The sequence below is a fragment of the Onychomys torridus genome, chromosome 14 (assembly GCF_903995425.1).
Source record: "Onychomys torridus chromosome 14, mOncTor1.1, whole genome shotgun sequence".
NCBI lineage: Eukaryota > Metazoa > Chordata > Mammalia > Rodentia > Cricetidae > Onychomys > Onychomys torridus.
Window position 1 is genome coordinate 862,153 of NC_050456.1, and position 23,793 is coordinate 885,945.

Consider the following 23,793-nt stretch of genomic DNA (forward strand, 5'->3'; position numbering starts at 1 on the left):
GTAGGTAGTTATATTATTATTGTTGTTAACTTAGACTATTGTATGTGCTGTGGGTTAAACTCCAGTGACTAGTTCTAATAATATTGTAGAGAATTGTAATTTCTCTTTCATAAAATATGTATTTATGTGTTATTTTTGTGTGTATGTGTGTGTGCCTTTGTGAGTTTATGTGCACCAAGTGTAAGCAGGAGCTCCTGGAAGCCAGAAAAGGGCCCTCTCACATCAATCTTCAATCAAGAAAATGCCCTACAGACTTGCCTACAGGCCAGTCATATGGAAGCATTTTATCATTTAATATTTTTTCTTCTCATATGTCCCTACCTATGTCAAGTTCACATAAAAACTACTTTTATATTTATTATTTTATTTATTAAATATTGATTGATATTTATAATATTACCTATATTATTCTATATTTATCAAATACTAGGTTAAAATCAAGTTATATGAACATATAAACACTTTAAAGAAAACTTAGTTTAAAGATTTAAGCATATAGTACTTATTGTAAGTTTTAAATATACTTGGTGTAATCACATGTACTGAGACGACCTATGAAGAGTTTAGTTGTGTGAAAGCCACAGCAGATGTTTGTTCTATAAAGGTAAGATATGGGTATGAAAAAAAAAGTAAATTTGCTGTTCATTAAACAACAAAATTTAAGTTATATAATTCAAAATTGCTTAATCTCTAGTGCTTTGATATTGTGGTATATAACCTTAGCAGCGGTTTGAGGAAAATGGGCATTTATTTACCTGCATGGGATATATATAGTCAAGTACAGGAAATGCTCTTATAGAAGATAGGATTACAAAGCCCAGTAAGTGCAAAGGTAGCATAAAGCATTGTTAGAGCATAACTGTGAGAATATCATTAGGTTGAGGGCGCTCAAGAGTTGTGAAAGGCTTGAAAAATCTTCTCTTAGAAAGTCTCATCTGCCACAGGTTTTGGTTTTTTTTTTTTTTTTATGTGGAGCTGAGGATCGAATCCAGGGCCTTGCTAGGCAAGCACTCTACCACTGAGCTAAATCCCCAACCCCTGCCACAGTTTTATGAGTTGCCTGAAGACAACGCAGCACAGCCAGCAGTATCGAGCTGCTTTGTTGGTTCCTAGTACATCCAGAGGTTGTATATGTATATGGGGAGGCTTATATGCATGGTGCTTATACAGCTAGAGGCTGCATCACAGGATGAACCTACTTGGATTTGGTGAACCTACTGTCAATAGTAGTGAGCTGTGCAAAAACCTGCCTTCTCTCAGCAGAAGGGAGACACTTTTCTCAAGGCTGCTTTTTACAAGTACACAATCAGCCAGACACTTGTTCTATTGGCACACTCTGAAAGAAAATATGATAGGAATACATCATGCAAGGGCCCATGATGGATTGCTTCTTCATCAGGGAGAGGGGAGGAGCCTAAGAAGTTCTTTCTCAGGTAATTTCCTTTGGAAAATTATAAGACACTGTAAAGTATATTTAAAGTATAGAAGTTGGTAAAATTGGACTTTCTTCTTCTTCTTCTTCTTCTTCTTCTTCTTCTTCTTCTTCTTCTTCTTCTTCTTCTTCTTCTTCTTCTTCCTCTTCTTCCTCCTCCTCCTCCTCCTCCTTCCTTCGTCCTTCTTCCTTCCTCCTTCCTTCTCCTTCTCCTTCTCCTTCTCCTTCTTTTTTGGTTTCTTGAGATAAGATTTCTTCTCTGTGAAACAGCCCTGGCTGTCTCTGTAGACCAGGCTGGCTTCAAAGTCACAGAGATCTGCCTTCCTCTGCCTCTTAAGTCCTGGGATTAAAAGCATGCACCACCACCATGCAGCTAAGTTTTGATTCTTACACAACTTCGTTAGACTATCACAGCAATAAAAATTAAGCCAAACCTAGAATCCTGGTACTTTGGAGGCTAAGGTAGGAGGATTACTGCAAGTTTGATGCCAGACTAGACTACACAGTAAGTTACAGGCCAGCCTGAACTACCTTTTATGATCCCTTCCCACCTAAGTTTATTTCCCTCCCCCAGCAAACACTGATCTGCTTTCCGCATTTGTATGTTCTGTGTCATTCTGTACAGATTAAACGATGTAGAGTAGTGTTTTCCCTTGTCTTTCTTCTTTCTGGTGTGTACTTTCATTAAGGGTTATCCATACTTCAGCCCGTGTGTGTGTGTGTGTGTGTGTGTGTGTGTGTGTGTGTGTGTGTGTGTGCGCGCGCGCGCGCGCGCGCGTTAGTTAATCTGGTTCATGTATGTAACTGTTGATAGCATTAGGTTGTTTCCAGTTTTTAGCTTCTCTTGGGTACCTCCTATCTGGAAATATAAAAGGACAGAACTCATACACACACACACACACACCTTTTTTCTTTAGCAATGTGTTTGAGAGTTTCATTTTTGTATTTTCAACATTTTATATAGACATTCATTTTGTTTCTTTTTAAAGACATTTACAATTAAAACAGTTGTGTTCATTGTAGTTCTAATTTACATTTGGCAATTTACTGAACATGTTTTCTAGTCCTTATTTGCCATACATAGACCTTCTTTCATGATGGTCCCTATAAAAATTATTCGATTTTGTATACTCCAGCTATAAATACTTTGTCAGATCTGTGGGGACACATTTTTCCACTCTGGGCTTGCCTTGTCATAATCTCAGCAGTGCTTCTTGAGGAAAAGACACTTTTGATTTAAACTGTCTGTGATTCCTTTTGGTGCTATGATTGGGGTTTCAGATCGTGTCTTACCCATGGAAAGGAAAGTTTCCTCTGGAAAGTTAAATCCTTTGGGAATTAGTTTCTATATAAGATGCAAAGATATTAAATTGCAAATGGTATGCATATACATATCCAGTTGTTACATTTTTTGACATGGACCCTCCCCAACTTACCTTTGTACTTTTGTCAAAATCAGTTTTTCATGTATTTGTCTATGCATGAGCTTTTGCACTCTCTGTATTGCTGATAACATGTATTCTGATCTTTATCCAGTACCAGTTGTTTTTATTATCATAGTTTTACAAATCTTGAAATTACACAGAGTACTCTAACTCATTTTCTCAAAGCTGATTTTTCTATTCTAGGTTTTTTTGTTTTGTTTTGTTTTGCTTTTTTGGTTTTTTGAGACAGGGTTTCTCTGTGTAGCTTTGTGCCTTTTTCCTGGAACTCACTTGGTAGCCCAGGCAGGCCTTGAATTCACAGAGATCTGCCTGGCTCTGCCTCCCAAGTTCTAGGTCTTTTTCATTTCCATGGGAATTTTTAGTCATTTTCTTAATTTCTGCCAAAGGTCTGCATTGATTTTTGTATGAGATTGCATTTAATGTGTAGATAAATCTGGGCATAATCCACATGTTGCAATTAATCTACTGAACTATTTAGGTCTTCTTCAGCTCAGCATTGTTTCCACATTGTCTTCATATTGTGTTAGATATACAGCTACTAAGTTCATATATTAATGCAATTGCTAATACATTATTTGAAACTTCAGTTCTGTTTGGTTATTGCCAGTAATAGACATGGATTGTCTGTTTGTTGAACTGACATGCAGCGACTTACACTCACGTAGGTGAGAAAACACTATCTCTTACCTAGTACTGCCCACTCTCTAATCTGAAGAAAGCCTGTTCGCCACTTACTGTGCCGACAGTGCTGATTCCACTGGAGGTTTTCTAGACTCTTCTCTTCCATTGTAGGCATCCATTGCAGATTCTACTTCCCCTTACACTTGTTATAGGAGTAAATGTTAGCCTTTTGTTATTTTCAAATATTTTTCTTCCATTAAAAGACAATGTGATTTTTCTTAGAAGTTTGTTAATATGATGAATAATACTAACTGATCCTTAAATGTTAAAACTAGTGATTAATTCCTGGAATAATTCTCCTCAATCATGCTGCATCCTCTTTAAATGTTGCTAGATTAGATTTGGAAAAGTTTTGTTTTTAATGTTTGCACCTACATTCATGAGAAATGTTACTCTTTTTTTAAATACATAATTTATTTTTATTTTGTGCTCATTGGTGTTTTGCCTACATGTATGTCTGTGTGAGGGTTTCTGACACCCTGAACTGGAGTTATAGCAGTTGTGAGCTGCCATGTGGGTACTGGGGATTTAACCCAGGTCTTCTGGAAGAATGGTCAGTGCTCTTAACTGCTGAGCCATCTCTCCAGCCCCAAGAAATGTTATTCTTTTTATTTGTTTCTCCCTTACTGTCTTTTGTTTTGGTATCAAAACATTCCAACAGAATTACATGGACACTGTTTAAGAAAGAAATAGTAGGCCTGGGGAGATGGCTCAGCAGTCAAGAGGACTGACTGTTCTTCAGAAGACCTGGGTTGGCGGCTCACAACTGTCTGTAACTCCAGTTCCAGGGGATCTGACACCCTCACAAAGAAACACATGTGGGCAAAATACCAATGTACATAAATACAAATACATAAACTATTTTAAAAAGAAAGTTATATCTAATACTTCTATATACATTTTAAAAAATCATTTATCAAGAGAAGGATATATTCAACTAAAATTGTGAATTTTGTCATTTTTTTTTTCTTTTTGGTTTTTCGAAATAGGGTTTCTCTGCATGGGTCTGGCTGTCCTAGAACTTGTTTTGCAGACCAGACTACCTCAAACTCAGAGATCCTCCTGCATCTGCCACTCAAGTGCCATGATTCAAGGCATGTACCACCACCACCTGGCCAAATTTTGTCTGTTTTTAATGTATATAACATTTTAGAATATATGGTCTTTGTACCAAATGCAATGAATAATTATTGATATCATTTTCAAAGGTGTTGTTGGAACATGTCTTTATTCTTTAATAGTGGTCTATGTGTTCTAATATTGATTTGCTACCTCTTATTGCCTTACAATTTATCTAATCCATATTTTGCTTGGCAGCTTCTATGTTTTTGAAACAGGCATTTGAAGGTGAATACCCTAAACTGTTACGTCTTTATAATGATTTATGGAAGCGTCTTCTGCAGTACAGTCAAAATATCCAAGGAAATTTCAGTACAAGTGGAACTGCTGACCTTTATGTTGACCTCCCACACATGGAAGATGATACACAAGACTTGTTCATACTGAAAAAGCCAGATTATGAGTATGTTTTATTTAATGGGAATAGATGGGTTATTGGCATTTTAGGAATTTTGTTTTCTATTTTCCTTATAAACTAGAAATTGAGAATAGACTAAGCTTCTAAGTCTTTGGAATGACTGGTGTATTTTTCAAAATTTGTACTGCAAACATTAAATTGACTCGTGGCTGAGCATTGTATCTGCTGCCAGAATGGGTTTTGAAGTTTAAGACTATGCTGGGTAATGAGAAGCTGGGTGATAAGCAGATGCAATCTTTGTCTTTGAGTTGATCTGGTGTATGCTGAAACTGCCAGGGAAATAAATCTTATGCTGGGACAGTTCCTCAGTTAATGTTTTAGAAAATACCAAGTACAGTCAGATTTATCCAAGGAAATCCCATCAATCACCACAAAGCATGTATTTTATAACCATCTTGAAGAACTACATTAGAAACCAGTATGTTATGTCAATGAATTCTACCCTGCCAGCTTTCTACAAAAACTGATAAGGATTTCACATTTCTGTGTGAGTGCCAGATTAAGTGATTAACTTTCCTCCAATTCTAAAATCCTATTTATTTTCACAACACTGACTAAAGTAGCAATGGATTCTTGTCACCTACATAGTAAGAAAAAAACACTGGAAGGGTTCTGGGTAATGTTAGCTGCTTGTTTCTCTTTTAGTGTTTTTCCTAAAACAGCTAGTTATGTCTGCTAGTATGGACTAATGAAGCACCTAGCCAGGTTAGGCTGGAAGAGTAGCTGGAGACCAGATTATCTAAACTATTGTCTCCAAGAGGAAACAAAGCTACAGAATTTAATAATACATTAATAAGCAATTGATATAAAATGTCATATTCATTATCAGTGTATTTCTTGCTTAGTTTTATTTTCAGTCCATGCACATGCATTAGGAAAGAACTGGAAGTAGCCCAGACCAATGGGAGTAATACTTTAGAAGATAGAATTCTAATTTTGTACTTTGTGCTTTTTGCTAGTCAGGATGTCTGTAGAGTCAATGTTTTCATCATTGTGGCACCTGAGAGAAACAACCTAAAGCACAAAAGGTTGTTTCCAGGTTTCTGTCCATGGTTAGATGGCTCCAGTGCTTTTAGGATCCTGGCAAGTTAAAAAAAAAAAAAAAAAGACATCCTGAGGAAAGCATGGTGGAGGGAAGCAGTCCACCTCATAGTGGTCAGGGCCAAAGAGGAGGGAAGGGGCAAGGGCACGGTACAACTCTCAAGGGCTTACTCCCAGGGACCTACTTCTTCCACAGGGCACCAACAACAGCTTTCTACCTTTCTCCCCAGTAATCCATCCATATGATGAAGCCATCTAGGATTTCATCTATTTGTTAGGTCAGAGCCCAAAAAAAGTTTATGCAACTTTCCAAAACAGGCAGTTAGGCTCTTGATGTATGAGTCTGTGAGGGACATCTCATATTCTAATCATAACACATGGTACTGGCACAAGGATAGATTAGAATTCAAAGTGTACAAAGAGGTGCATTGTTGGGCAGTGGTGGCACACACCTTTAATCCCTGGACATAGGAGGCAGAGACAGGTGGGTCTCTGTGAGTTCTACAGAACAAGAGCAAGTTCTAGAACAGCCAGAGATACATAGAGAAGCCCTGTTTCAGAAAAAAAGAAGAAAAGAAAGAAAGAAAAAGAAAAAGGTGCATTGTTTGTTAATTTGATTTTTAAAAAGAGTAAAATGACAAATGATGCTCAAACAATTAATAGTCATATGCAAAAATTTGAAGTTGAACTCTTTTTCTGACTGTATATAAAAATGAACTAAAAGTGGATCAAAGACCTAAATGTGCAGCATAAGAGTTAAACACATGGCTTAGCAGTTGAAAGCAGTTGTTGCTCACAGAGGACCTAAGTTCAGTTCACAGTACCCACATGGTGATGACTCATAACCATTCATAACTCCAGTTCCAGGGGATCTAATGCCTTCTTCTGAAGTCTGTGGGTACCAGCCATACACATGGAATATACATATATACACATATGTGTGTGTTTATATATACATACACAATATACATTTATACATATACCTATATATACACACAGAGATACATGCAAACAAAACACTCATACACAAAATAAATCCTTAAAATTTTTTAACATATAGTATAAATATGCTATTACAGGAGAACGTAAGGGCATATCTTCATTATTTAAGATATGGTAAAAGATTCTTAGATATGATACTGAAAGTCCAAGTGTGAAAGAATGTGTGTGTGTGTGTGTGTGAGTGTGTATACATATATATGACTGCCTCAAAAGTAAAACTCTGAATGCATCAAGATCACCAACAGTAGAAAATATTTGTACATATATCTGACAGCTGGCTTGTATCTAGACTATATAAAGAATATTTTCAATTCAATAATGAAAATACACTATCTAATTTAAAATGGACAAAGGATCAAAATTGACATATCTCCAAAGAACATAGATGGCCTATACATACATAAAAAGAAATTAAACATCAAGTAAGAAAAGGCAAATAAGCCAAACCTAAAAGACAGTTATTTCATGCCCACTGCGATGCTTATAATCAGAGAGGTAGCAGAACATATTAGCAAGCATGTAGAGAAACCAGCCATTTATGCTTCTGGTGGAAATCTGAAATGACATAGGACTTTGAAAAGTAATTTGGGGAGCTGGAGACATGGCTCAGAGATTAAAAACACTGGCTGTTTTTTCCAGAGGTCTGGAGTTCAGTTCCCAGCAACCACATAGTGGCTCAGAACTATTTATAATGGGATCTGATGCCCTCTTCTGACATGCAGGTATAAATGCAGAAAGAGCACCACATACATTAAATAAATAAGTCTTCAAAAGTTAAAAAGAAGAAGAAAAATTGTTTGGCACTTCCTCAAACTATTAAACATACCATATTTTCACTCCTAGGTCTGTAGCCAGGAGAAATATAAATATGTTCACATAAAAATTTGTATCCAAATGCTAGAAGATGGAAGTAGCCTCAATATTCATTGTTTACTCATAAAAGGAAATGAAGTGCTAATAAATGTGCCAGTGAAAAATTGAGAACACGGGTAAACTTTGAAAACTTTACATCATGCTAAATGAAAGAAACCAGTGGTAGAGCATATTCCCCATTCATATGAAAATCTAGAATGATGGTATCTGAGGAACAAAATGTAGCTTAGTGGTCATACAAAACTGGGCATGAAGTATGTATGCATGTATGTTGGTTGAGGGAGGTGATAGACAAGGTTTTTGGGTATGGTTTAGAGACAGGGTCTCTTTGTGGCCCTGCCTGTCCTGGAACTCTGTAGACCAGACTGGATTAAAACTCAGATCCTCTGCCTTCAAGTTCTGGGATTAAAAGTGTGTGCCACCATGCCAGCTTCTTTTTCTATCTCTTTAAGTTTATTTGTTTTATGTGTATGAATACTTGCATGTATGTGTGTGTACCACATGGCTACGGAAATCAGAAGATGTTGACTAACTTGAAACTGGAGTTACAGATGTTTGTGAGCCAACATGTAGGTGCTGGGAAATCAACTCAGGTCCTCTCCAAGAACAACCAATGCTCCACAGAGCCATCAATTGATTGTGCTGACTAAATGATTGCAGGGATCTTAAATATAAAACTATTGAACCATAGACTTTAAGAAATTAAATTGCATAATGTATGAATTTATTTTAATAAAGTTCTTTAGTGGAAAACAAAGAGGTACATTATATTTTTCTGAAAACCTTTGTTATTTTAAAATAAATAAGCTAAATCTTTTTAGATCAAAATAATAGGGAAATCATGGAAGACAGATTGCAAATGAACCAAACTAGAACATGCCCTGTTGAGGAAAGTTCTAGTTCAGTGGTTTTAGTCAGTGAGGCTGAACAGCTAAGTGATGGAACTGTGGACTTCAGACCTGTTCATATGAAGCAGTGTAGAAATGGTTAACGACATTGGCTTGTGTGTGTATGTGTGCCATTTGTATGCCTAGTACTCATGGAGGCCAGCAGAGGGTGCTGAATCCCTTGAAACTGGAGCTACAGAAGATTGTGAGCTGCCATGTGGGTGCTGAGAGTTGAACCCAGGTCCTGTGGAAGAGCAGCCAGTGCTCTTGACCAATTCATGCTACCTGTCCAGCCTGTTGTTTGACTTTTTATGTATCTTCTGTTAGCTCATGAACTTTACACAGCTAGTGTACTAATTTTTCACCAAGCAAGATTATAAAGACTTAGTGATACTTGTGGGAAGAGAAGAGATAGGAAAGGGTGGAACGTATAGAAAGCCCCCTTTATACTTTAACTTCACCTGCCCCCTTTTCACTGGTTTGTAAAGTACTATTTATTTTCTTATCTTCTCACCACTTATCAACGTGCCTGGTGCATGTTGAGTAAACTACTTACTGAATGAGAAAGCAGCAAGAGATAACTCTGGAATTTGCTTCAGGAGCCAAGAGCAGTCTACCTGTAGGCTTGTGGGTTAGACAAGAAGGGTGAGAAAGAGAGAGACTGTTGTCTGTACACAGAGAGAAGGTCAGATGTTGTCAAGATTGACTGTAGGACAAAGGGAAGTTTGCTCTCTAAGGAATAAGAGAGTGGAAAGGTTGGTGAAGGGGTGGTAAGCAGAGGATGTGAAAAAACAGGCAATTAATCATAGGAGTAAAGCAGTTCAATAATGGTAAAAGGCATTTGCTCATAATTAAAAGAACTCTGTAAGACGCAGTCTTTGATTGTTAAATGGGATCCTGCAGGAATTGCTGGGGCCAGTGAAGAATAAAGGAGAGTTTGGGAAGCAGAAGTTTTGTTTTGTGAAGAATACTATAAAACAAATGAGAACTCCACTCAAGAACCTTTATGCATTTATAGGACTTTCACTAGTATTTCTTCATTTTGCCTTCATTCTTGCTAGTATACCAGGAATGGACATCTGTAGAAGGCCAACCTCTGCATCCTTTCCCTAAGTTTGCAGTCTTTGTGAAAGATAGCAGCTGTGAATAAAAAGGGTTGAGCTAACATGAGAGGAGCCTGATGGCTGCCTCTCTTGGATATGCTTGATAGTCTATAAATAGCATAGAATTAATAGGCTCCTGCAGTAGTCTTTTAGTTTTAGGGGACAGCCAATCCAGTAAATACATGCTATACTATATAGCTAAGATTCACACTTAAAATGGCTATATAATCCTTAGTAGATGTTCAGTTATGAAACATGTTTCTAAAAGTGCATTTGAAACAAATTCTTGTTAATAGTTACATTCATTGGAGATATATTTTGAAATGTATTTATAACTACAGTTTATAACTATTACTTACCTTTTTAACTATTATATTTTCACAGTCCAGAAAAAGCTTTGAAAGATTCACTACAACCCTATGAGGCTGCTTATCTCTCAAAATCCCTATCAAGACTCTTTGATCCCATCAACTTGGTTTTTCCCCCTGGTGGGCGTAATCCTCCTTCCTCTGATGAGCTTGACGGCATCATTAAAACTATAGCAAGGTATGTATGTCTTGTGAAGTATCATGCCAGGCTCCCTGCCATGTGTGCCAGTGGCAGTACACTTTAATTTACCTCAAGTTGTTCACGTAGTTAGGCTTTCAATTAAGTTGAGTTTTATAGTGAATGAGCATTCACATAGTGCTTGAGAATCCAATTAATAAAGCCATTTAAATATAGATACAGTGTGTAGAATGCAGAAATCACCTATTATGGCCAGGCAGTGGTGGTGGATGCCTTTAATCCCAGCACTCAGGAGGCAGAGGCAGGTGGATCACTGTGAGTTCTAGGCCAGACTGGTCTACAAGGAAAGTTGCAAGACAAGCTCCAAAGCTACACAGAGAAACTCTGTCTTGAAAAACCACCACCAAAATAAATAAAGAAAGAAGAAAGAAAAAAGAAAAAAAAAATGATCTGTTATAATTGCTTTGCATCTTAGCAAGATGAAATTAAATCTAGCTCTTCATACTCTACTAACTTCCTAGTATTACATGGGAAAACAAATATGAAATAATCGTACAAACTGAAAAACTCAGACATATATAGAGATTTTAACCCAGAAATGTAGAAGGCACTTCATGAAAGAAACAGTATTAATAATTCTGATTAGCCTACTTGTGTAACAGGCCGTCTTTGGGGCCACTAACCAGCTCCCACATCATGACATGGAGGCTCATTATTAATTATAAATGCTCAGCCTTATGTTATGCTTGTTCAATTAGCTCTTATATCTTAATTTAACCTGTTTCTTTTCATCTACATTTTGCCTTAGGGCTTTGTACCTTTCTTTCATTCTATATGTTCTACTCATTGTCTGGCTGGCTTTTACCTGCTTGGCTAGCTAGCCCAGCCTGTGTCTCTACTGGCTAGCTATTGTTCATTCACCAATCAGGTGCCTTAGGCAGGCAAGATAAATGCAACACATCTTTACATAGTTAAACTAATATTCCACAACATACTTAAGTTCACTACTTAAGCTTTCCAAGTGAATGTGAATAGCTTTTAAACTAAAAAGCTAACATATATGCAGTGTTATGTGTCTCCAGTCCCACCTACCCCTGTGGTCCTTATATTTTTTATTATTATAAAATAATCACTCAGAGGCTTAATATTATTTATAAACTATATGGCGTACGGCAGGCTTCTTGCTAGCTAGCTGTTTCATCTTAAATTAACCCATTTCTATTAATCTATGTTTTGCCATGTGGCCATGGCATTACTGATCTGCTGGCATCTTGCTGCTCTTTGGGTGGCAGCTAGGTGTTTCCCACTCTCCTTTCTCCTCCCACTGTCTCCTTTGGATTTTCCCACCTGGCTCCATCCTGCCCTGCCATAGGCCAATGCAGCTTTATTTATTAGCCAATGGGAGCAATACATATTCACAGCATACAAAAAGACATCCCACAGCAGGTATCCAACAGAGGTATTTCTTGAGTACTTGCAGACAAATGCAGTTACACTGTGGCTTCAGAGAATTCCAGCCCCTGACATGGCTGGAAAGTTGTCTTAACAGTCTGTCTGTACTTTCATGATTGACATTTTGAAGAATAAAAATAGTGAGTGGCTGGGCAATATAGAACCATGAGGTAGAATTGTTCAAGTTCTTTCAGTCTATGAATTTGAAGATGGCACTTTACAGATGTAATACGTATATGCATATCTGCAGCTGTGAATGTACATGTACAATGCTTCAACTTCCCTATACCTCTTAATGATGTACTTTGACTTGATGAAGTCTTGACTATGCTTTTCACCTTAGCAGCTTTTACCTTCTTAGTGTGCTTGTGGTGGGCAAGGTGCTGTATTCAACTTAGTCTCTGTTACCTAGTTCCGTAATGCTAGGGAGATTGATCATCAGGGATAACAGTGCTATAGTCAAACATCATCTGGGGTTTGAAGAAGGGTGCTTATGCTAGTGTTTAATAGAATGCAAAATGGGAACAGTTTCAGTACTACATGAAAGAGCCTTTTTTTTTTTTTTTTAGCTTTATTGGGAGAGAGGGAGAGAGGGAGAGGGACAGAGACAGACAGACAGACCGAGTGGTGGGAAGAGAGCAGAAAGAGAGAAGCGCCCTTTGTTTTATGTATCAAATACTAGTGTTGTTTCAAACTCTTTCAGTTTCTTTTTTGGTTTTTGGGTTTTTTATTTGTTTGTTTGTTTGTTTTTGGGGGTTTTTTTTTGTTTGTTTTTTGAGACAGGTTCTCTTTGTAGCCTTGACTGTCCTAGAATTCTTTATATAGACCAAACAGACCTCCAACTCATAGGGATTCTCTTGCCTCTGCCTCCCAAGTACTTAAAGCCAGCCAGGGCCTTGTGGTTTCTTTAGTTTCTTTAAAAAGTTAATCTGGCAAGTGCCAAAATTTCATCCACTTCAGAGATAATGCATTTCTGTCATGGTTTTCATGAGATTTTTAACTCTTGGTATTCTTTCCGTGGTTTTTGTAAAAATGTCCTCTTTCCTTCTACAATCAAATCAAATGCCTATCAGTTCACTGTTAAAGTTGACAATGAACATGACAGAGAAATACTTAAGAATTTTAAATTTTAAATATTAAAATTATAGTCTTATGTAGTCCATATATTTAAAGTTATTCTTTACAAGGCAGAATTAACTGGATAGTTTATGCGGAACACAAGTGTCTATATATGTCATATGTAATTTATGTTTAGTCCACGCCCTCCAAGGTCATCATTTCCATTCAGGAGCCTTCACTTCCTTGCAGTGCTGCTAATTGCATGTCTCAGTGTTAACAAGAGTGCTCCTTTAAATCTCTGCACAGTCTACTCCCTAGCCACAGCCTACCCACACATGGCTTGCATTTATTAATGTGAAACTGATCATTCACAAAGCCATCTCAAAGCCCTTTTTCCTAATTCTGAATTTAGGGAGAAAAATGAAACATTGTAACCAATTCCTGGAAGTAATCAGCAAAATCTGTATGAAGATTTAGCATGTTCCTTATTGGGCTTCACATTGTATGATACTCATTGCTTTGTTGATGAATTATGTTGCTAATAATTGAAATGTGCTTTTGTTTTCTCTAGTGAACTCAATGTAGCTGCTGTTGATGCAAACCTCACATTAGCTGTATCAAAAAATGTGGCAAAGACCATCCAGTTATATGGTGTGAAATCAGAGCAGCTTGTAAGTGGTATTCCTTTATTGATACATTTTAATGACTTGGTTAAAAATTCCTAATTATACACTCCTTGAGTGACTATAATTAACATTATAACAATTAAATATTCCATTTATACTTATATCTGAATTGTTTTCATTGGTTTTGTAATAATATTAGAGTAGCATGCTAATTTACCTGGACTGATCCACAATGGTAATTTTATTATGAAGCTTCCTACTTTTTTTCAGTTCCAAATAATGTTTGCTAATATGGTGCAATTTTCCATTCACCTTATAATTTCAACATAATTTAGAGGCATCTTTTTTTTTTTCAAACTTTGTTTATTGAAAAGGAGCCATACAGAGACATGGGAGCTATTGGTAGGCAAAGATGAATAATTTTTCTTATTTGTAGATGTTCATAGCTTAAAGCACACACACAAACATGGTTTATTACCATAAATAAAATTTGATGTTGTTTTCAGTAGAATTTAGTTTAGCTACTTAAATGGCAGTAAAGAAATCTCTATGAGATGACCCTAGCAGAGGCTAAATGTGAAAGACAGAGCAGGCCTGCCTAGAAAATACTTTATTTTGGTGACAGCAGGTTGAGGGGTGGGTTTTGAAAATGGAAACTGTGTTAACTAATGTTAGATTACGTGCTATTGCTGACAATCTATGGTCTGAAATCTCTTGGTCCTCCCTAACCAATGGTGAAAACTAATAAAAAGTCAGCCTTTCTGTCTGAAATAATTTTCTTTTTCTCTGTCTGAAATAATTTTATGTAACACAAATCTTAGAAGGTCTTATAATAAAAAACCCAGAGCCAGATATTGGGATGAAAGCTGAAAGACCAGAGAAGCAGAACAGTCAGCCACTAGCTTACCTCTCTATGAAATCCTCAGCCTCAAGAGAGAGAGTCCCAGTGTGGCCTTGAACTCACAGAGATCTAGATGGATCTCTGCCTTCGGAGTCATAGGATTAATGGTGTGTGCCACCACTGTCTGACCTCTATGTCTAATTTAGTGGCTGGCTTTGTCCTCTCATCCCCAGCTAAGTTTTATTGAGGTATACAATGTATCACCGCATTTCCCCTCTTTTGTCTAAAATAATAAAAGAAGGTAATACCTAATATAAGAAAAACTATGTGCAATAAGTATATACTATATATACAGGCAATAAATGCATCAACAGTGTCTAGTCCATTTGTACTTGACAAATCCAGAAAAAAATACTCCATTATCTATCCTATCTTTGTGAATCCAAAGGATTGTATCTAATTCACCTTCTATTCTAGTTTTTACTATCAACTCAAAACTATCTTTTGATTTCTTTCAAACTTATATAATTTATACCTCTTTAGTGAGTTTCTTTTATGAATTTGTTAACAAGGAAAACTATAACTAATCTTCAACTCTCTCAGAGACCTGAGAAGAAAATAATATTAACTGAGTAAGCAGGAAGTACAAACAAGCAACTTCTAAAAGATGTGAGAAATGACAGAAACAGCTGGCTGCCTGGACATGAGGTTCCTCTGCCACATTGGGACATCTGTCTTCACCCTACAGGCCTAGCATATCTGACAGATTCATCTGTGAAGCAGGATTTTCTAAAGGGCCTTCCTACCTTGTCTTGGTAAGGATCAGCAGTCCTTTGTTTTGTGTCCTCCTTGTTCATTTTGGACAGCATACTGTCAGCAGTTGATGTAAGGGCACTTTATTGCCCAGTGGCTAATTTTTGCCACAAAGAAAGTAAAGTCCATATGGTGTTTCTTCAATGTCCATCATCTTCTCTGAAGTAGATTGGTGCTGCCAGGAGTAGACATGTCTCATAGTCAGAAAAAAATAAGAGTCTATGTTATTAAAACATCTTAGGGCTTGAGAAATGGCTCAGAGGTTAAAAGCACTGATTGTTCTTCCAGAGGTCCTGAGTTCAATTCCCAACAACCATATGGTGGCTCACAACCATCTGTAATGAGATCTGACACAGTCTTCTGTGTACACAATAAATAAATAAATCTTTTAAAAAAAAATCTTAAATGCCCTCTTTTATGGATCTCTGAAATGTTTGAAGATGATCTATCTAAAAGAAATTTCTGTTTAACCTTGAAAACATACCTAATATGAGTATAAGTTTGATTTTAATAATTATTAATTTGCATTTCTTCTATCCTAATTAGTATTAATAACTTTCAAGGACTAGCAATTTGTATTACATTGTTAAATGAACTTTATAAGTACAATTACCTTGAACAAATTTTAAAATATATGTACAGTATTTTCTAACAAAATCAATCTCAAATTTCTATCAGTATACATAATTTATATACAATATACAAAATTCCAATCCAGCGTAAAATATTTAAAACTAGTAGTTGCCTTTTTATATTATGTCCATGTCCTCCCTTTTCTCTTTTCAGAGTAGATTCAATAATCTAACTCTTATCTATGTCCTCTTTCTGCTTTTTCTTTTTATTTCCTTTTTAAACAAGAACCCTGAATCTAATCTTGTTTAGCTTTTTTTGCTGACCATTATCAATTAACAACTTGTAACCAACCACCATAAACAATAACAATTATCCATAACCATTTAACAACTAAAAACCACCCATCTTGGGAATATGAATGTCATTTTCTTAAAATTACTTTCTGCTATCTGGGGGTGATGGCATCTTTAGAGGCTGCTGAAAAGAAAAATTTTGAGTTAATTGTCAAGTCCTGGGAGAGGTAGATGTATCATTTGTTGTCCATTCACTGCATAATGGGAAAATGCAAGGCTTGTCTCAAGTTATTGCTCAAATAGTCTGTGAGCCTGGATCATCTCAGCTGCCATCTCAAAATTGTCCTGAGCAGTTTGTAGTCCAAAACTAGTCTTTGAGTGGTGTTTGTCATCTTAGTGATATTATTATCATCTTGATGGAATCATCGTTGTAGGGCCCCATCATCCTTTTGGAGACTTCAACATCGCTGTTAGGCTCAGTCATAGTTCCCAATAGAGACCCAAACCCAAAGTCCTGTACAGAATCTAGATGAAGCCTTTTTTTTTTTTTTCTAAAATTAGTTAGTACTCTGTATGACCATTAATATCATTACAAAAGTTTAATATATATCTATAAATCTTATAAATTTTGATATAAAATTCATACCTTAAGAAAAGTTGCTGGGCGGTGGTGCCACATGCCTGTAATCTCAGCACTTGGGAGGGTGGATCTCTGTGAGTTCAAGGCCAGCCTGGTCTACAAATCATGTTCCAGTACAGCCTCCAAAGCTATAGAGAAACCCTGTCTTGAAAAACCAAAAAAAAAAAAAAAAAAAAAAAAAGTTTTAAAGTGTCAAAATAAAACCAAAGAATTATAGGATTAGTTACAATAGAATAGTCTCTTAATTTTGGTTTTTCTTTTGTCCCATATCAGGTGGCTATTCTGACATGATACAAAGATTTTGCATTTTCTTTTAACAAGTGTGCTTGGGTTTAGAGAAGGAGAGAGCCACACTCCAACTCCAAAGCCAGCTTTAATTTTTAATTGAACTGTGACTACATAAAGACCATTTGCATTATATGTCTGTAGAGAACAGCAGAAACAAACATTTAGGAAGACTTATCAGATTTTATCCTCTTGGATATGTGATATACCAATAGGCCAGTTTACTATTTTTCTTGGGATATTTTTGGGGGATGATTTGTCCTTTTTCTTCAGATGCCTCATTTGTCCAGTGTTCTTCAGATTCCTTAGCCTTCACTCTCCTCAAAGACAGAAACAAAAGCCTTACCCAACCCTAACTTTGGGGAAGTTCCAAATCTTTTATCTAATTTTTATCAATTTTGATTTATGGTTTCCCCTTATATTTTTGTTTTATTTCCTAAAGTTCTTCTATCATCCAGAGCAGTATGGATTTTTACAATAGGAATTAGGTTCTTTAATTGTTCTGAGAAGTTTCTTCCACAATGACAGGAAAGGACTGAACTGAATTTGACATAGGGGCCTGCGAGAGGTCCCTCAGGGGTTTTTCCAATGGCAAAGGCAAAGGATTGCCTTATCTGTCCCTTGTTGATCTACATTCATTAGGCCAATGTTTGCCTTTACCACACCTTCTGCATAATCCAGAAGGGAGGGGTGTTCTATTGCCATTGTTTCTAGGAACACTTTGTTTACAGTCCCTTTTTAGGTGACCTTGTGTACCACAATTGAAACACCTGACATTACTAATTTTCTTCAGACTTCTAGAAATCACCTCTCTTGTCCAAGTGTCATTATGTTCATGAGATTCAATATTAATTGTGTCTTTGATCCATTCCTCCAAGGGTGCTGATCATGCCTTTAATGGCCCGATTGCCCTTTTGCATGCTGCTTTGGCATTTTCAAATTATTTCAATTTTAATCTGTCCAGCTTCTGAATTTGGTATCATTCTATTTACTCTTGAACACAACCTTTGTAAGAAATCCGTGAAGTTTTCTTTTGGGGCCTGTATAACTTTTGTAAATGTTTTCTTTCCTACTTCTTCAGTTCTGTCCCAAGCATTCCAGGCTGCCATGCTATTATGTGGTCATCGTATAAAGACTATCTTTGTGTATCAGTATAATCGCCTTCTCAAAGAACTTGATATTGGGAAATTTCCATACCTCTAGTCCTACTTCATTGTTCAATGGTTTTAGCCTCTTTTTTCCACCAGGTCCTCCATTGTAACTATGGACCAGCTTCTAAGACCACTGTAACCAAATCTTTCCAATCTTGAGGCATAATTCTATTACAAGTTGACCACAAGTTTAACATCTGTTTCATGAAAGAAGAATGCATACCATGTGACACTATAGCTTCTTTGAATCTCCTCAAATCTAACATTTGCGTAGGAGTCCAGTCAGCTGGTGCACAACCTTGAGCATTTGGCAGTTCCTGTAAGGTTACTAGATAGATTAAGGTTGACTGTTTGAAAGCCTTAGGATGTTTCTCTATAACCTTATAATGCAATGCTGGTTGGTCTTTAAATTTTTCTGTCTGGGTCTCAATATCTTTATGATCTGTTTTAACAAATTTTTCTAAAATTTTTATCTTGGCACTCATGTTAACCAACTTTTAAATGATAAAACAGAAATGATCAAACATAATATTTAAAATTGACATTACATCTATCCCATCAACATTAATTATTCTCTCACTTAGTTCTTCCATTTTCCAGCCGTCAATTATATTATCAAATAGAGACCTAACAACCTCCCATTGTAAACATATTTCCCATTTTTTAATGTGGGAAAAAATTCCCTTTTAACTAATTTCTCCTTTTAAGAAATCTTAATTGACTCACCACCTCTGCCAACTGTGTAGAACAGTTGACACTTAAGCAGGTTTCAAGACAGCTACCTAGTATGGTAGCAGCCCTAAATGGGAATCCTGGGAGATCTCACAACCCACCAGGAGAGAAGTGTAATTGGAAATTTTCCTATGTCCTGCCTGGTCCACAGCTGCTCAGACTCAAATTAACACACAGAGGCTTATATTAATTATAACTGCTCGCCCATTAGCTCCGGCTTATTACTGACTTTATTACACTTAAGTTAACCCATAATTATTTATGTTTAGCCAGGTGGCTTGGTTTTTCTTTTTTGTTGTTGTTGTTTGTTTGTTTTTGTTTTTGTTTTTTCGAGACAGGGTTTCTCTGTGTAGCTTTGCGCCTTTCCTGGAACTCGCTTTGTAGACCAGGCTGGCCTCGAACTCACAGAGATTCGCCAGGCTCTGCCTCCCGAGTGCTAAGATTAAAGGCGTGAGCCACCACAGCCCAGCCACCATGTGGCTTGGTACCTTTTCTCAGTTCTGCCTTGTCATCTTGCTTCTTCTGTGTCTGTCTGGCAACTCCTAACTCAGCCTTCCTCTTCCCAGAAATCTTGTCTGCTTATCACACCTATACTTCCTGCCTGGCTACTGGACAATCAGCATTTTATTTATCAACCAATCAGAGCAACACATATTCACAACATACAGAACAACATCCCACAGTGCTTCCCCTTTTCTGTTTACTCATAAAGGAAGGTTTTATCTTTAACATAGTAAAATTACCTATAATAGAACAGTTATCAAGCAAGAATTACAGTTACAATATCTAGTCTATTGTATTTGGCAAAATAAAATAAAATATTCTATCCTATGTTTGTGAGTCTAAGGTTTCATATTTAATTTATCTTTTATCATAACCAAACAAAATTGTAACTATCTAGTCTTCAACTACATCAAAGACCCCAGAAGGATGTAATATTACCTAAGGAAACAGGAAGAACATTGTAAGCAACTTCAAAAAATATGACTTGACAGAGACAGCTGGCTGCCTAGACAGTTACCCAAAATTCCTCTGTAATGTTGGGGCATCCATCTTCAGCCTGTAGGTCTAGAGTATCTCAGTCACCTTGTCCCGTGTCCTGTAGAATGTCTGGCAGTTTCTTCTGTGAATCAGGAACCTGAAGGATCATCTCACCTTGCAAAGTTCAGAGGTCACCTTCCTATGGGTCCTACATGTCCAGTTTATATAATATCCTGTCAAGCATTCTAGGCAAGAGCAGTTTCTTGCCCAAATGACCATTTTGTACCAAGAGGAACATAAACTCCGTGTGGAGTGTCTTCAATGCTCATCTTCCTCTTTGAAGTAAATCAGTGCTGCCAGGAGCAGATGTGTCTCACTGTCCAGAAAGTCTAAGTTTTTTATAATATTTTAAATGCCGTATTCTGTAGGTCTTTGAAGTGTTTGAAGATTACCTACCTAATTGAAATATATCTATGTATACCTAGAAAACTTAGCTAACATGACTATAAGTTTGATTATCAAAGAAGACTAATTATTAATCTGTATTTCTTAATTATCCATTGCAATTTCAAATGAACTACACAAACTTACCTTGAAGAAAAGTAGAAATATACATACAGTATAACAAAATTAACTGTAAAATTGTATCAATAAACTAAAATCTATAGTAATGTAAAACATTTCAAACAAGTTGTTGCTCTTTAAAAGTAGGTTCAACAATCTACCCTTTCATCCTATTATATCTATATCCTATCCTTCTTTTTTCTTTAGAAGGATATTTACTATGACCAGTAACAATTTGTAACCAACAACCTAAACAAAGACAAACATCCATAATCCATTTTTGGGGAATGTGGGCGCAGTGTTCTAGGCTACTGCCTGCTGATAGGGGGTGCTGGTAGTCTTATGGGGATCCTGAGAAAATTCAAGATAATGGTCAAGTCCTGGGAAGACTGGCTATACCCTTTGTTGATTGGTGTCATCTGTTAAGGTTCAGGAGGTCTGGCTTGATCCAGTCTGATCCATCTTAACCTGGAACAAATCCATAGCCTCTTGCTTTCTGTGGAAACAAAATCAGAGCCTCCTTTCCAAAGCAACATGTCCTTAGATCCAAATTTTGAAGTCAAGATACATTTAAAATATACATATTGGTTTAACTCTTCAGCCTTTATAATTAAATACCTCTCTGCAGTTAAAAATCCCAAAGACAATATATTAAAACTTTCTATTTCTTTATATGACTGTCTATATTCCTCTTCCTCTCTCTTCCAAGCCTATGTATATTTTTATATGCATTGTAAACTGTTTAGAGGTTTATCTCATCTGAATCTGTTTTATTGTGAATCTATTGTTTTAAACTGCATAGTGGTTAGAACAAAAGCGGCAGCCTTGGCTGTCAACTCTGCTGTCCTCAGCTTTTCACCATGTCAGTGGTACATTTGCCTCCAGCTCTGGGAAACATGCATACAACCAACTCTCAGAAGCAGTGGGTCTATGCCTCCATTAAAGTAGTGTGTAGCCCAGAAACCCTTTTTTTTTTTTTTGTCTGTATTAGCAAAAACTATATCCACCATGCACCATGCTGCATGGCTTGGAGGTGCCACTGTGTACAGTAGCAGGAATCTGCCATACTGCTCTGAAGCCCCTATGCCATGAACCCGACATACTGTAGCTCAAGTCTGCACACCATAGCGTCTCTGTACCTTGGTGTCTCTATATCTCGGCCTACATGAGACATGAAGTAGAAGGCTGTATTTGACTCCATTATTGTGTGTTTAGAAGACCTTTTTGAACTCTTAGGTCTTATGGAAATTCGAGAGTCTCATGTTGGTATGCCAAATGTAGTTGGAAGTTTTCCTGTGTCCCAATTATCAAAATAGGATAGATAATGGAATATTTTCTCTGAATTTGTCCAATGGAAATGTACTAGACATTGTTGATGTATTTATTGCTTATATAAATTGTATATAGTTATTGTACTTATTGTATATAGTTTTTCTTATATTAGTTAAAACTTTTTATTTTTTATTAAACAGAAAAGGTGAAGTGTGATATTTTATTTGTGCTTTAGTAAATAAAGCTTGCCTGGAAATCAAAGGAAAAAGTCCAGCTGTTATAAGTAAACAATCAAGTCAGGCAGTGGTAGTACATGCCCTTAATCTTGTCACTTAGCGAGCAGGATCTCTTTGTGTTCAAGGCCACACTGGAAACAGAGCCAGGTGTGGTGGCACACGCCTTAATTCCAACACCAGTTAACCATGAAGGTCTGGAGGTCTGTACAGACAGACAGAAAGTGACAGAGCTGGGTAGGAAGAGGAAGTGATGTAGCTGCACAGAGAGCAAATCAGATGGCAGAACAGCAAGGCATATTGACGTGGGTAGACAGGAAGTAACTCGCATTTGGAAGCTGCAGAGTTGGGTGAGGTAAGGTTGGCTGGTGGCTTTCCCTATTTCCTGATCTCTGTAAGGCTTTTATCCCTATATTTGACTCTGTGCTTTTTATTTAATAAGACCATTTAGAAATTCATCTACAAAAAAGTGAAAGATCCAGCCGTCTGGGTCCAGCTGGTTAGAGACTCAGCCCATGTGGGATGGAGACTCCAGCCCTATGCAGCTCAGGACTACCTGCAAGGCCACAGGCAAGTGGCTTATTTGTGAATTTGTGCCACAAACATTGGGCACCAGATGTAACACGAACCTTAAAAGGTCTTATAAAAAAAAAAAAAACAAAAACAAACCCAGAGCCAGATATTGGGGTGAAAGTTCAAAGATCAGAGAAGCAGAACAGCCAACCACTAGCTTACCTCTACAAAATCCTCAGCCTCAAGAGAGCGAGTTCCTGTTTCCTCACACCTTATATAACTTTCCGTGTCCTGCTATATTACTTCCTGAGATTAAAGGCATGTGTTACCACTGCCTGGTTCTGTTTCTCTCATGTAGTGCAGTATGGCCTTGAACTCACAAAGATCAGATGGGTATCTGTCTCCGAGTGATACGATTAAAGGTGTGTGCCACCAGTGCCTGACCTCTATGTCTAATTCAGAAGCTGGCTCTGTTCTCTGACCCCCAGGTAAGCTTTTTTGGGGTACACAATATATCACCACAGGTTTACTTTTCACTCTTCATTTTATTGGCTAAAGGAAGCCTAATCATTAAATAAAATTACAAAGAACATTTATTTTAAAACATATCACTAAAACCTGAAGTAACATTTTGCATTAGTTACTATTTCTTCCCAGTAAATAACACTCTTTCTGCTATCTTATTTTTAAATTTTGACACATTTCCTATTTTACTTTGAAATTATACTTATGGATTTATTTGTGTATGTGTACATACCCTCAGGGGCACGTATACATGCATTGCCACAGTATGTGTGTGAAAGTTACAGGTGTGTTCCTGTTGGTTGAGTGTGACAGTCAGCACCATACCTATTGTGTCATTTCACATGCACACTTCAGTTCTCTCATACTCTTCTAGAATAGTTAGTTTCACTGATTTTTAGAGGAAAAGAGCCAAATACATGAATTTGAATGAAAGTTGGAAACATTTTTTAAGTAGAATAATCCACTCTGAGTATAAATGGAATGTGGATTTGAGATAAAAGCAAAATTATTAAATGATGGATTCCTTTTATAGTTGAAAATGTAAAGCTCTAATCTACAAGGTTGAGAAGTGATAGTAATGAATTCATTGATGAAATGTTGAAACAGTGAAATAAAAACAAACTAGAAATTCAAATTTAAAGAGCATACATTCAGACAGTATGGTTTCAGAACACACCCTGAAATGACAGCAAGTAGCTTTCCAGAATCTAAGTGTAATTCTCTAAGTACTGC

At 36.8% G+C, this 23,793-nt stretch overlaps 1 protein-coding gene across 1 annotated transcript in view; it reads left to right on the forward strand.

The window, feature by feature from the left end:
- Positions 1–23,793, forward strand: part of Cog5 (component of oligomeric golgi complex 5) — a 332,454-nt gene that overhangs the window by 230,972 nt on the left and 77,689 nt on the right. Inside the window, exons 12-14 of the mRNA XM_036205395.1 lie at positions 4,876–5,080; positions 10,386–10,547; positions 13,591–13,690. Coding sequence (XP_036061288.1) covers positions 4,876–5,080; positions 10,386–10,547; positions 13,591–13,690 — 467 coding nt within the window. The remainder of the gene's footprint in view (positions 1–4,875; positions 5,081–10,385; positions 10,548–13,590; positions 13,691–23,793) is intronic.